The following is a 16,439-nucleotide window of genomic DNA, read 5'->3' as shown; positions in this document are numbered from 1 at the left end:
CAAAACTGCTTTTGTTCAACTTTATTTTTCTGAGAAAAATTTTATATTTTCGTATAAAAAATTGAAATATATTAACAATGTTAATATTTCTCAGTTTTGCATATTTTTATTAAAACAAACAAAAAAAATTATAATAATACTATAATTTATGCGAAAACAACTTCGTCATGTCAAAGAAGTCGATATTTTGAAATTCAATCAAATAAAATTACACAAACGCGGAAGATTTTCTTGGATTTTCCTTCGATTTTTTTCTATTTTGCTTTTCTTGTGCAGCAAATTTACTCTTGTATTTTCCATGCAATAAAATATATAAATTAGTAATTTGTTTTTATTTTTTATTTTATTTTTTTTTTGTATCTGTAAAACACTCAACCACATTAACAATGTTAGTTATAGCATTTGGTATCAAAACAACGAAACAACAACCAAACAACAATCAAACAAACTCACAACAATCGGCACATACGTAATTTGCAGCGAATTCGTTGCAATTGGTGTTTTCTCCATTTAAAGTTGTTGTTTTTCCGAGTTTCTCAAATAAAATTTTGCTACAATTTCCACAGGTACAATCTGTTAGAAACAAGTCTCTTATAAACACATTAGATTATCCCGAATGGAAAATGTTTCGGCTATGGACTTGTAGATTCAAAGATATATGACTCCTAGTTGTTTTACGTGGTGACCTGCCCTATTGACTTAACACCACTATGTTTTACACACGTATATCAAGATAATACATCGATAAACCCCCAAGAATAAAGGTTACCCAAAAAAAAGGCTACTTTTTCCTTATTGAGGAGCGAGCGAGGCCCATTTAAAACTCTACTGTTCTTTAGGTTACAGAACCGATTGAGAAAATGAAACTCCACATCACACAAGCACAAATGTCAACACGTTTCCAGCGTAAGGTTAGGTGTTAACCATTTCCATCACGACACTCCCACACTGAGCCAAAGTTATCCAAAGTTGTATCACCTGAAACACTCTGGTATTGATCAACTCAGCCGGTGGGGTGTTGCAAATGAAACCAACTTGCCTTCAGTTATACTCCAAAAGAGTACAGGAAAACCATGCCTAGCCTCAACAATATTAAACCCATTTCACGAGGGGCGAAACACACAATCAAAAGAGAAATAATTTAAATTTAACAGGCGGAATTTGAATATAAAATCGAAAGAGAAACAATTTAAATTTAAAGGAGGAAACAATATTAATTTAAACGAAGAATTTAAAGATACAACCAAAAGAAAGACAATACAAATTTCAAGACGGAATTTATAGATACAATCAAAAAGGAAACTATTCAAATTAAAAGCATCCTATTAAACCTTAAAAGGAAATATTCTCTACATAAAACATTATAAGACTAAGATCTGCTTTAAATCACAATATGCAATTAGGATGACCATCATGATGAGTTGGTCCTACAGTTTAAAATGACCTATAGTCTCCTTTCTCTTAGTAATATTTTCCATCGACACAACGTAAGTTAGACTACTTTACCTTTAATGGCAAGTGCTATAGGTATGTATACATGAATATACCTTAAGTAGAATTTTTCTGTAGCATGCCGTTTACTCCAAATTAACCCACTGCTTTATTGTATAAAATCTAGATTGAACCCTCAAATAAATTATAACGAACTGGCTTCGTTGAAGTTCCCCTTGTAGTTTGTACCTACCTACGCAGTTTGGCTACCATATCTTTCTTGGTTACTGACGTCTCCCAGGATTCACTATGAGACTACGAATTTAATAGTATTGATCGATCTTGACTATGGTCTTTCTACCATGTTTGCTTGTTACGATAATTTTGATTATTAAAAAATAATAAAGACAATAAATTATTCTATAACACCCATAGGTAGCAATGCCATTAATAAAACCTTATTAGCGAGAGTAATGTAATCGATTGGTACAATTGGGATCATTTTTGAGCTTTCTCACTTTCGATTGGAAAATCTGGAGCAAAATGTATAACACTCGAAACTAATTTAAAATACTCTAGATGTATATGTATGTATAATAATATATATTATATGTTTATATCCATTATATATATATGTATATATATATATATATCCATTGAGAAGATGTTTATATATATCACACTTCGCGATATCAAACATCCATCATTAGTAGTATTTAAAAACACCTTCGACCTGGATTATTTTATAGACAATGTTCTGAAATTTGTTCAAATTTATTATTAAAATTATTTACTTTTATTAGGTCCAAATTTACAGATTCTTCTGTTTTTGTTTTTATTTTTATTTCGTCCTTTTCATTAGGTTAAATTTTTGAGCTTTATTTATTCTTCTTTCAGCATTACAGTTCCTTTATAGAGCACTATTTCCATAATCAGCAAGATAAATTTTTTCCAATCTAATGATATGACTTTTTAATCATGCACATGCACTTTGTTAATATCGCCTGCTATATCCACGATCCATTTCTTCTTTTGCCTACCCTTACTATTCCCATCAATTGATGCCTTTTTATGTTGTTACTTAGATTGCTACTTATATCGAGTGCATTTTTTTGGACATGTCCTAGCCTACTTAAAGGTTAAGGTTTAATGTATTATAGCCCATTCTTTGTTTCTAACAAATAATCAAAACTTCTTATATATAGTTCTTATATATAGTTATAGTAAACCCGAAGGTTTACTTTTTGCTTTAATATTTTAAGTCCATGAAAAATTTTTCCAAATAATGTACTATACATAATTATTTAATTTATTTATTCTTATTATTATCATTATAATAGATTCTTAATATTATTTTCAATTTTATATTATATTTAAATAACAATAAAAAATTACCATTTTAAGACTAATTGATCATTATGAGAATGTGAAACTATCTTGTCTGAATGTATCTACAAAAAATAAATTTTAAGAAAGACTAACTGAATTTTTTCGTGTATGCAATTTAAGAAAATTAAATTTAAAAAATTTAGATATGTACATATATCACTTAGGAGTATATATGTTTATATGATATTCGTTACTGCGGTAGGTAGGCTACATCTTATCCGTATCTCTTTTTTGCAGCGGATAATTAAGTTGCAATTTTAACGCAACGCTCCGTAGTGGCATGTCTGAAGTTATGCGAGGCATGTATGATTTTCTTGGAAATTGCATGAATATTAGTCATCAGCGTATAAAATAGTTCATTATACTCCATTCCATATATAAAAGTATATATTAAGTTGTCACAATGCTTTAAACTACATTAAAATTAGATTTAAAATTTACGCCTTTAAGTAGTGCAAATCACAACACAGTTAATCTTATATAGTTTACTCTACTATTTTTAATTTGATTTTAAAAATTTGTTTACTCTTCAAAAGAATAGTAATAAACTTTAACAATTAAAAATAAAAATATATTTAATTAATTTAATAACTTTAACTGTCAGAGCCAATTAACAAAACTTCAAGTTCGAACATACAAGTCAAGTACGGTTTTAGCTCAGTTAACTAATGAACACTGACTCTGAACTTCAAATTTGACAGGGAACGAATTCAACCCTTGGTACTTTCAAACTTAAAAATTTATTTACGAATAATTACTCGTAAATAGGTATAAGAAATAATTCCAAGACCAATGTTGATGGGTATTTAGCAATACTTGAAATAGCCATACTAACAAAATTTTCTAAAATAGACTATCATTTAAAGTTGTAAAATACCTATTAGATCGAAAAACATTATTGGACTAAAATGATAACCAAATGTGTGCAGCCATTTGATATGGAAGAGGTAGTCACTTGGAGATATGTACATATGAGGGTATTAGAAATGTTCAATATAGGTAGATAAAAGGACAACACTTACAAAGAAAGCAGAAAGCAGCTTCGCTGTATACAAAAGATAAGCTATAATCTAAGTGAAGAGATTTATTTTTATAAAAGATATGGTTCGCAACCATATTATATTGCATCATATTGAAAACGAAAAATGAGCTTCTGAATCTTTTTTATATGCCTTTCGTAAGCCAAGTAACACAATTTGCGGCAAGTAAGAGGTGATCTGATAGATACTATGGAAGAATGTCCTATGTTTACAAAACAGAAAGGTATCTATTTTAAAAATCAATCGCTCATTCCTAAGGACGTAAAATAAACGTTAGATGGACAGAATGGGATAGCACTAGCAAAATACACCAAAGAATAGTCAAAGAATATGGTAAATATAGAGACAATTATAAAGAAAGAAAATAAAAAAAATAATTAATATACAAAAAAAGATATCTTCAGTTATATCAAATTTATGTTCATTTTCAATAGAACCCGTGTCAATTCCAAAAAAAAAAACATATCTAGGACCATAAGCGCCATTGGACCATAAGTAGTAAGGATTTGAAGAAAGATGCTAAGAATGGTAACATAAGGAGAACAAAAATATAAAAAGCCATATAAAATATAGCATCTATAAGACTTGAATCAGAGAAGAATGCTTTTTTTTTAATAAATGACTCAATTACTTAAGTAAATATTATTTAAGATTATTTCATATATCAACTCCTAATAGATCATAGGTCTTTCTTCTTATATTTGTATCAGGTTAGAACGGTTCACAAAATTTTTATTATAATAATTTTCAATTACCAATTATAAACAAATATATATTTATAATTAAACATATGTATTAATTAAAATAAATATTATAACTTTCATAATAATATGTTTCTAATTTTTCAAACTTATTATATTGGTTATTAGTAACTTTAAATAATGTGTTACTATTTAAATATTAATAAATAATTCCACCTTACTTTTTATCACGAGATACTTCTAAATAAGTAAACTTATATGGAAAATGAATTGTATCTTAAATATTTTAATGTTAATAATTCTGAAAATGAAATAAATTATTAAGATTCTGAATACCCTACAGTAGGTAGAAGATCAAATTTTTAAATTAAATATTATAAATATATATATAAATATAAATACTTATAAGACTAAAGCAAATAATTGAAAATATTCTTATTATAAAGGAATATTTTTTAATTATTTATTATTTTTAATTAATATTTATAACTAATATTATATTATATTTATTATTTATTATTCATTACTTAAAGATAGGAATAAAATACGCACGGGGTGGTACGCAGATCTTAGATCAACCATTGAATAATAACGAAGTTTATGAGGAATACTCAAATTAGTTAGTGAGATGGGTAGAACTCTGCAGAAACCCCCCAGCCATCATAGAGTAAAAGTGCCCACATGCACTAACTCGGAAAAGGCTCAACATTAAAATACAATTTTAAAAATAAATCGCTCTAAAATGCGAAATAATAAAATATATATGTAAAAAAAGTGCTACGTAACTGCACTAAAATTATTTACTAAGGTAAGTAAAAATTCTAGTGAAGAATTTTTAAAGAAAACCTTTGTACAACCATTTTCAAATCAAGCGGTAACAAAATCATATGCTAACTTTATAGAGAATCTGTTACATCGGTCTTAAATGTGCAAGAGACTGAATTATTTCCGCTATCTGCAACTGACGCCTTAGTACGAGTTTAAAAATGTATTCTTAAACTAAAAAAAAATATTAATACGAATTTAAACTATATAAATTATACTCGTTACACTTTATTACGGGTTTGTGTCAATAAATTACTTATGTAAATAAATTAATTACTTTTATTAAAACAAAAATAAACGAAGGTTATTAAAAGAATCCAAACGACTTAAACACCAATCGCAGCGATTACATATGCCAATAATTAAAGACGTGACTTATTGAATGAAATCGAAAGTTGAGTCTGTGCATTGCATTATCTGCAATGAAGGGAATAATTATCTATGCTAACAATAGAACTGGAATTGCATAAGTTAATACTTGACAAGTTATGCGAGTTTGAAGTCCAAGTCATTCGATGAAATACGAGTGTTATAAGCATCAATTTTTATCACATACATTAAGACTGAAAAGTTTTCGGAAATTCTCATTTAAAATTCGCGCGCTGTATATTTTTCGATATTTTAAGTTTATGTAGTTTGGCAGCACTGTCCTTAATTACTATGCCAAAAATGAGCTCGATCTGTCAGACAGTTCGTTTACGGCAGCTGTTGAAACCAGTTCACCTCAGTAGTGCGTTGCGAAATGTCTTCGACGGTCGTACGACCGTCCTGGAAGGCTTTGTACCACTCATAAACTTGAGTTTTCGATAAAACTGATTCCCCATAAGCCTTTTGTAGCATTCGCAACGATTCTGCACACGAAATTTCGTTCGAAACACAAAATTTGATGCAAACTCTTTGTTCAATATTTTTTTCCATTGTTTTTTTCGCAACGCCCTACTGAGGTGAACTGGTTTCAACAGCTGCCGTAAACGAACTGTCTGACAGATCGCGCTCATTTTTGGCATAGTAATTAAGGACAGTGCTGCCAAACTACATAAACTTAAAATATCGAAAAATATACAGCGCGCGAATTTTAAATGAGAATTTCCGAAAGCTTTTCGGTCTTAATGTAAAAGTGTCTTTTAAGAATTTAAAAAAATTATATTCTATCTCTTAATAAGAATACATGAAGTTATTAAAATAAACATCTATACATGTATTTGCACAAAATAAGATTAAAAATATATCTAACAATTAGTAAGTACATCTTCGTAGTGGTGGTTTTATAAATTTTATAAATATGGATAAGTGTAATGTGACGGTTCTGTTCAGTGACCGAAATATCAGTTTGGTAAGTAAGAACAATGGAAGAGGTTGGTAGACTTAATAATTAATAAACCAAACTAGTTGTGAGAATACAGATAAGTTAACTATAATTTAGCCGAATCTTTCGAATCTTTCAAGATATGCATAACAGACATAATAATCATCTGCCTTAAGATGAGAGGGAATTAATTATTTTACTTCTATGGTGTTCTATGAATAGCTGGCTCAATAGAAAGAAGTTCGAAAATCTTAGGAAGCAGTGTCTGTAACTTTCAATGCCATGGAACACAATGAATCCTAAGTTCAGCTTTACTAAGCTTTTTAGAACTGAATTAAGGAACAGAAGAAGCTGGGAGGGCATCAATCAAATCTACCCGCTAACAAATAGCACAATCGCGTGGTTTACTGACGGCTCGCTTACGGAGGAATGTGCCGGAGCGGGTATAGTCGAACCAGGCAAGAAGCACTGGGAAGCGCTGGGGAAAAATACTAGCATCTCTCAAGCGGAAATTTAAGAAGTTTTAAAATGCGTACTCATCAATATTGAACGGAATTACCAGGATAAAAATATTGCAATACTGACAGACAGCCAAGCGGCGCTCAAGGCACTGAACTCGCATCGGATGAATTCAAGACTGGTGGTAGATTGCCTTGATAAGCAAAATCTGCTTGGCGTAACAAATCAGGAGTCAATTCTTTGGGTACCGGGACATACTGGCGTAGGCAAAAACGAATACGCGGACAAGGTAGCCAGAAAATGAGCAACCACACCGATGATGGGGCCGGAATCTTTTGTGAACTAGGATATAATATGCTCCTTTCTCTCATTAAAATAAAAGAGAACCAGAATAAAAAGGACTACTGGGATAATATACCAGGATTAAAACAATCCAAATCACTTATTGGTATTAATAACAAGAGATATCAGGATTGCATGAACCTATCAAAAGAGAAACTTAGAATCATCACCGGAATCCTAACAGAGCACTATAGACTAAAACACCACCTCACAAAACTGGGTATACTTATGGATGCATTCTGTGAAGAGAATGAGAAGTCGGCCACACATGTGCTGTTAGAATGCCCTGCGCTAATGCACATACGAAATAGGTTTCTAGGAATGTATATTCTTACGGAAAAGGCAATAAAACTCTGTAAAGTAGATTCTATACTGCATTTTATTGACGCAACAACGCAAGTAACGCAAGGAGGGACCGTTACGGTGAATGGCGTCGTTATTGAGCCATGCTGACTGAATTTTTGTCTCTAAAAATTAATCAGTTAAACAACGACGGCATTTGTTTCCAACAAGACAATGGAATTTGCTATACAGTGCGGTTAACAATCGATTTATTGCGAAATCAATTTTTTTTCCAGAAGTGGTCCTGTTAACTGGCCCCCTTGTTCGTTTAACGCTTCTCGATTACTCTTTATGTTTATAGGGCTATGTTAAATCATTGGTTTCTGCCGACAAATCAGCAGCCTGTTGAAGCATTGAAGCCAATGTTCATACTTTCAGTGACGCCATACAGACACATTTATTGCGAGAAATAGTCAAAAATTGGGCCGAACGAATGAACCATATAACTCGTAGCCACAGCGGACTTATGCCGGAGATCATATCCAAAAAGAAAATGACATCAAGTTATCTACTAGATTATAATAAAATATATTTCATTCCAATAATATTTCTTTCTGTCTTGTATATCATAAGTTCTCATACAGCTAAAAAACAACCTATATGAGGACTAACATAAACATAGAGTTTGTTTTAATATCATTAAGAAATTTACCACACTTCTTTAACCATCCCATAGTAAGTATGTAAATAGTTTTATTAGCAAACATTATTAGTTTTATTATGTCAACTGTACTCAACTTCTCTTTTTAACATACGAATTTAACCCTTTGTGTGGGGAGACCTGAATAGTGATACAATAAATGTCCAATAATTTTTTCTATACTTATTGCTTTTACAGAAGTCTCTACTGAGGGGACTCAATCTAATCGCATGCATATCTATTAAGCAATAATCAGTAAAGATAAATACAAATAGATTGACATTAAATTTCAGAAGTATTTCGTTATCTTATATCATATTGTATTTTCGGTTAGAATTGCTATGATATGTGACAGTAATAAAGTTTAAATGATCATATTGAGGTCTCGAAGGATAATATAACATTATATTTAAATTTTATAGAAAAATATACTTAATTTGGTAATTGGTTCGCTAGGCAAAGAGATGAGAAAGGAAGAGAATGCTTGAAGATTATTCACTTTTCTATGTAATTCACTTTATCCATGTATATTATTTAAGAATAATTTTCCCGATTGGAGTTTTCTGAAATTTAAACAGTATTTCAGATTAAATTGATTTTTAACTTTCGTTTTGACAAAAGCAACTAAGCTCTTAATATAAACTATTGTTTTCAGTACATAGGTGCTTACGGAAGCGTCGTGAATTGTAGCAACAAAAATTTTTATTATTTTATTTTTTCTTTATTTATTTGAATTTTTGGGTGACCATATATGTGTTTCGATTGTTACTAAATACCAATCAACAGTGGTCTTTTGGAATTAATTTTTGTATTTATTTATTCCTTATTTATTGTTTTTTTTGAGTACAAGTACCAACTCCTGCCTGGTTGAACTCTTGCCCTGCCAAATTTGAAGCTCAGAGTCAGTGTTCATTAGCCAACTACTTGACTTGTATGTCATTTTTTTTTTACTGACTTGACTTGTATGTTCGAACTTGGAGTTTCATTAATTTTCTGTAAAAGTTCATTAACAAATTCACTTGCTGTGTTATATTATTTTTTATATTTATATTTTATATTATTACTTTTTCATACAACTTAATTTACTTAATCTAGGAACGTAAAACGGAGAGAGTCATGCTAATGTTACTTCATGATTCGCTCAGCTTAAATTGGAAAGTTCAATAAATTGATTTATATTCATATTTTATTTCATAATTATTCTAAATTATTTTTTTATAATATAATTATTAATAATAATCCTATAGTAAACGGTATTTTAGTTGAAAATGTGCATGTTCAAGTATTCAAACTAACTTAATATTCTGTATTATTTAATTATTAATTATTAATATATATATATACGTATTTATCATACATATAATATATATAATAATTATATAATATATACCATATATATTATTTATTATGCATTTATTTAAAACAATTTAAATATATATTTTTTTTAATATTGTCGTTATAACTATAATTAAAGTAAGTCGGAAGACTTAAATTCCATTGTGGTACTTGGTATTTTTTTTCAAACTGTCATGCTTACTAGACCACCAGATATAAATATCGCCAACATATTTAAATATATCAAATGCTAGCCAAGAGCTAAGCAATGGCACTAAAGTTTTCAAAAGTTTCACTTTTATGTTACTTAATTTATTTGCTGTTTACTCAGTTCTGCTCAAATATCTCAATTAATAAAATTAACTTGCACTCGGTTGCCAATTAATTATTTATTCACAATATTTTAATTTAATTTAAATAACAGACAACACAACGATTAATATTGTTTTGACCACAATGTCCAATAGTTGCCAACACCGTTTCTTTAGTCGTTTTAGCATTCTTAATAGGTTCAAGTTTATGGGTAGAGAAGGCAAAGTACTAATCAACACGTCGCACTCCGTTCGCTCGTATGACAATTCCAATCTACACAAATAACTATATATATGTGTAGTTATTTTTAAATGGTACTGACCATTGTATAATGCGGCGATCTGATGGTGTTTCTGACGCCCACATAAGCAACTTGTCACCACTGGCCGTTCCTACAGTAGTTATGTCCGTTATGGACTAACTGATAAGACAACTAATTATTTCCTCTCCCATGCAACAAGCTCAGCTCATTGTTGTGAGTTTATAAATTAATGTGCTGAAACAAATTATTAATTATTAATTGCAAATCATTTATTTATAAATTTGTATACAAATATAATGTATTTAATATTTGAATTATAGAAGTACTTAAGTACCCGATCAGTTGCACTTGCAGTTTGACACACGCGTCGGCCGTTCTCAAGTGGTAGCGTGCTTTTGAATTAATTGGTCACTGTTGTTATGCTCTGACTTTGCTTGGAGGACAGATCATCCAACCTAATCTGCACTTCTGGTTAATTAAGTCAATTGAAGTAGTGGCGGCGTATGTGGGTGTGCTGAGCGGCTGCCAATTGTCAGTTAAATGAATTAAAAAGGATTTGATTAATTAACTGTATTAAGCTCTGCACCACAACAGGATTGGAGGAGGAAATTCTGTTTAAGAAATGTTAAAAAAATATCTCATTTAAATTATTTATTTGATCAACATACTTAAGACCTAATTAATTAAATTATTTATTAAAATTTCAATCGATTTGTTCTGATAGATTTAATATGAATCAGAATTTACTGTTATATAAAAATTATATACGTCTAACTGAATATTTAATGCGAACTTATTGATTCTGCAAGTCATTAATAAAGATTAGAATTTAAAATCGATTAATTGCTTCTTTTAACGAACTTAACACTACAATAAGAAACATTTAAATATAGTAATAAAAGAAATGTTTAATCTCTTTTGTAGACAGACTAGAGATTGAGGTTCAATATAATGCTGTTATTTTTCAAATAAACGTTTTACAAATAAAAGAATATATATATAATTTTATAGTAATATATGTAAGGGTTGTACACCCAAGGATAATCCTCATACAAATCTGTGTACTGATGCCTTATTGTAGAATTAGTTAGTCCACAAAGGGTCACGGGTTCGTCGAAATTGGCTCTTTTGGGCAGAGTGTCACAAAAATAGTAATAATTTGCTACTAAAAGACACAAATGTTGACATTTATTATTGACACTACATTGCCTAAATACCGAGCTACAATTAACCTTGGCTCTCACGACCAAATTTGAACCGACATATTATTTTATCTCTCTTTCTCGATTTTATCATTTGTAGTAAAAACAACCATTTTGTTTGTGGCGAATCGATGACACTCCACATAATATGACCAAAATTTGTCTCTGATTAATAACGGAATATGTATCAAAAGACGCTACTACTACTGTAGTATGACACAACACGTTATCGGTAGACTGAAGTATTGGTATATTCTCAAAACAAGATTTTCGTCTTGAATAGAATAAGATCTATGTTGTTTACATACAAGAGAACTGATAACTTACCTTTACCTATACTGCCATCTTAATATGAACGTTCTGTCTGAAGTGTTAGAATATGACCTCAACCTGATATATAAGGCATAAGAACTTCTTTATGACGCTTCTATTTTCATCTGAAATAGAAAAAGATATGATAAATGATAAAAGGACTTCATGAGATTTATTCTGGCCTTGATTCAGCTTCTATTTTCATCTGAAATAGAAAAAGATATGATAAATGATAAAAGGACTTCATGAGATTTATTCTGCCCTTACTAGCATAAAAAATTGAAGCCTGTAGAATATGATCATTGTACTTCGCATCGCAGAGGGCCTAAAAATTCGTTATATTGTGTTTTATTCTGCTGCTATGTTTGAAGCCCATAGAATTGATAAATAAAGAGCATAACTTATAATTACCAATGTATAACAACTATTGAATAACATAAGCAATCGTTTTCTTATGTTTTTAATAAGCAATTAACCTGAAAAATCTGGAAGATAATGTGTCATCATATGTTCTGTGCAACATATGCTTTGAAAGTTATAGACCTCAATATAGATCAACAAATTCAGACACATTTGAAATAAACGCGTTAAGAACAAATGCAGAATAGATACCACAAAATACAAAAACCAAAGTCGAAGGTTAACAATATAGATGAGATCGTATACTGTGCTATATACATTGACCGGCTTATAAAAATAGTGCAAGCATTCAAAGTAAACTACCAATAACGACAAAGTGGACACCAAATATTCCATACATCTAATTTAACCGAGCACCAATATTCCATACTACAATTTGAAAACAGATGGAGAAGTACTTAATTTACCAATTTGAATATATAATACATAGAATAACTATAGCCAATATCCTGCTAATTTTTAGACAATATTATGTATGTGTAACTACATTCCAGAGTAAAAAAGGATGTTTGAAGAGCTTTTCCTTAAGACGCAATAACTTCACTACTATCGCTTAACTGTCAAGGATTTTTACAGTACATCATTAACAAATTTATATTATCCACGCATATAATTATCAATAAATGGTCTCACTATAATTATAATGTCCTTTTTAATTTGGACTGCATGTTTACTGCATATATATACTCAGCACACTATTGTGATATATTGATACTACGACCACTCTCTAGTCCAGCATACCCCTTATGTAGGTTCGCTGGATAGTTATCGATGACCTTGCAGGTTATGGCATTTTCTTATTGAACATCCGGTGTACATATATAGCCTTATATATATATCCAATGACTACTTTGCTGAATTCCATATAAACTATTATTTAATAGCACTAAGCACTAGAATTAACGAATTTCTTCTCATTGGTAGCTGGTTTTGGAACAATATATAAAAAGCATTTGCTACATACTTCGCACCCGTATGTAAGAATTGGGCTTATAGATTGCGAACTCTGGAACTCTGTGCTTTGATTGAATCATATTATACCATTACCAGACAGTCCCGAAGACAAAATATAATTATTTAAATTATTGTAAGTTTTAATAACAGATTATCTCTTTATGAACTGTTTATTATTAAATTTGGTCTTTGATCTTATATACCTCTTACCGAAGTCAACACTGGTCTGAGATTTGATTTTATAATTTATAATAATTATATTTATAAATTGCTGTTTCTTTGGCATCAATATTTTAAAAAAGTAGAGTGGATACTAGAGCGGTCAAAATTGTCAAGCGCCGGATGGAAGTTTATAAATATGCACAATATGTCTATGTCTATAACTTTTTAAATATTTGACATTAAGTAAAGCACTTAATGTCCTCTATGACTGTAATGCTCTGATGGACGACACTTGTAATTTGTATATTATACAAGTATTACAGACAGTGTATTCTAAACGACATAAATAAAGATAACTTTATCGAAAAAATGAAATATGAAGAATGATTTCTAAGGGAATGGTTATATTTTCCGATATAGAGGGAATTAAAGAAAAAGTTATTGGAAAAAACCTACAGTCAAACGACTCTTCATATTGTACAATTTAAGTAAATACCAATTTTTAGTCTAATAAAACTTATGTTGGTTTCCGAACATATTTTTGCATATTATAACCGATTCAAAATGTTTGTGGGGTCGCAACATTCTCTTTCTCATAATACCTAATTATGCTCCCAACTTTATTTTAAAGGAATTGCACCATTCTCTTGCGGTCATTCTCTAAAGCAGCTTTTTTTCCATTTAATGGAGATGAAGTCTTTTTATTATAGTTAAGTTTTTAATGATCACAATCTCTTTCTTAGACATAAGGTTAAATAAACAATAAAAGAATATTTGTAATATTAACCAAAAAATATATTATAAAACTATACAAACAGTAAGTAGTACATCGACTATAAAAATCATTTTCTTAAATAATCAACAAATAACTTGAATTTCTACATTAAATATAAATTTAGATTCTAAAATTGTTTATCAAAAGATTGAGTTGACAGAATGTACATATTCTGTTTATTAAAACCGTTAATGAAAAGGCATTGAATTAGTAATTATATTACAAATTATAAATGCATATCCTTAAAAATAATGAAATGCTAAAATATACTTCAAAAAAGTAGTCCTGTGAAATCGTTTAATATGAACAGCAACACAATTTGTTAACCGGTATTTACTTGATGACCGGTTTCGGGATGTAGACCCAGCTGTTCTTGGAATAATAAATGCTTATAATTGCATGTCTTTAAAGAATACTATTCAGATAAGACCAACTGTTTTGTATGTTGGCAGTTCTTAGACCATTTTCTTAGCCAGTAAGCAAACATTTTCCAATGTAACATCTTTTGGAACATAGTAATTAAGAGAAGCCTCATAACCATTTTTTCGCAAATATTCTAAACGCGCATGGTCCAGCACGCGTTTACACATAAAACCAATTTCCTCACGCTCAGCAAGCGTTAAACGTAATTTGTTTGGTTCGGATACATCAATATTGGTATCTGCTTCCTTCGTAACAATAGAAGTTTCCTTATCAGTAAGGAGTTGTGTTGCTGTAGCAACCACTGCTTCTTTAATAGTTTCTTTTGTTTTACCAATAACTTCTTCTGTAACACTACCATCTTCTTCGCCCGTAGTTTCTGATAATATTGTATCAATCTTATCATTATTCTCGGTAGTTCCTTCCTCGGCTGAATCAAGAGCACGCTCCACTCGTTGTTCTAATTCACGCCTTCGCTCTCGACTCATGCCAGTACCACAAATAGCCCAACCAACCATTTTAGTAATAATTGCAAATTCTCTAGGTATGATATTGTGCCTCTGACAGAATTCTTTACCAACAAATGAACGCCATTCACAACGATGATGACAACAAAGTGCTATCATAATAAACTCTGTAGCCTTAACAGAATTTGTAGGTTGCAATATACAACGTAAAGTTAAATCTGTCGCCGCACCACACAGATGCTTAGACACAGCAACGGTACGCGCCGTTTTCGTCAATAAATCCAATCGGTCCATATAGAAATCGGCAATATCGACACGTATACGTTTTACTAAGGAACGATCCTCTATTTTATTATCTTTTTTATGACGCAATGACATACGATCCAACAAAATCACTTGCGAATTTTTGTAATCTCCCAACAATTGTGCCAAGTAATAAGCCAGTTGCCCTTTGCCAGCACCAAATTCGACAAAACTGGTAGAATTTTGTAATTGCTCTTTCATATCCAGTATGCCAAGTAGTGCTGCAGTTTGCTCTAAATGTTTTCTGGTCTCTTTACCATAAGTTTGATTTGCCAATTCAGCATTCAATATTTTGTGCTGCGTCTGCAATGTTTGAATTTGATTAACAACATACATTTTGTATAATGATTTTATTTTGTCTATAACAGCTTGCAGTTCCTCTTCTGCCAGTTCACTTAGTTTCAAATGTCGGTAATCAAGCGCTTCAGGTGTCTCATCACCTGCGTTTAGGGCCTTTTGTATGTAAGCAGGTTCGTCATTTTTCTGGCGAGCATTACAAATTTTTAAATGTTTATACAGATTTTTACTATAAATCGTGTGTTTACTGTCTAGCGGACAAGGTATTCTATTACCTGTTAAAGTTGTCGTTTCCTCGTTTGTTGCAGGCTCATGTTCACCACAATATTTCTTGCCATGTGCTAAAGTCATCTTGCAAAAGCGCTTCTTGCGCTGCACCCAATGTGCACATCTTTGTTCCGCCTCATTTGTTGAGTTAGTTATTTCAGTAGAATTCATCATTTTTGGTTTTTTAGCAACTATTTCTACTTCACTCATATTATTTACTAAAATAAATTAAAACGAGATTATTTATTTTCATAATTCCAAAAAAACTTGGTGCTGTCAAAAAAATACGAAACGAGTGACATTTAAATATCTGCTCATAAACATAGCTCAGAGTTGTGGAACGAAATGAAAATGAAACAAACAATTATTTATGTTTTATGTATTTATTCCTTAATATATACCAAAAAATAAATTACACTGTACTGGCTATATAAGCCCTTGAATAAAGTAAGATTATACGTTAAGTAAAAATAAAG

General features: G+C 30.5%; 1 protein-coding gene and 1 long non-coding RNA gene across 2 annotated transcripts; both read right to left on the bottom strand.

The window, feature by feature from the left end:
- Nucleotides 1-9,901: 9,901 nt before the first annotated feature.
- Nucleotides 9,902-12,016, bottom strand: LOC119684136. Its single transcript, XR_005252714.1, has 3 exons — nucleotides 11,914-12,016; nucleotides 10,719-10,995; nucleotides 9,902-10,618 (listed from the first exon to the last, which is right to left on the bottom strand). It is a non-coding gene; the product is annotated as an uncharacterized LOC119684136 (long non-coding RNA).
- Nucleotides 12,017-14,379: 2,363 nt separating this feature from the next.
- Nucleotides 14,380-16,243, bottom strand: LOC119684135 (tRNA:m(4)X modification enzyme TRM13-like). The gene has a single exon (XM_038098098.1). It carries the CDS (start codon nucleotides 16,171-16,173, stop codon nucleotides 14,665-14,667), a length of 1,509 nt encoding a protein of 502 aa, XP_037954026.1. The 5' UTR covers nucleotides 16,174-16,243; the 3' UTR covers nucleotides 14,380-14,664.
- Between the last annotated feature and the right edge of the window lie 196 nt (nucleotides 16,244-16,439).

This window comes from Teleopsis dalmanni, chromosome 2, assembly GCF_002237135.1.
Source record: "Teleopsis dalmanni isolate 2A chromosome 2, ASM223713v2, whole genome shotgun sequence".
Taxonomy (NCBI): domain Eukaryota; kingdom Metazoa; phylum Arthropoda; class Insecta; order Diptera; family Diopsidae; genus Teleopsis; species Teleopsis dalmanni.
This window is presented reverse-complemented; position numbering and strand designations above follow the sequence as displayed.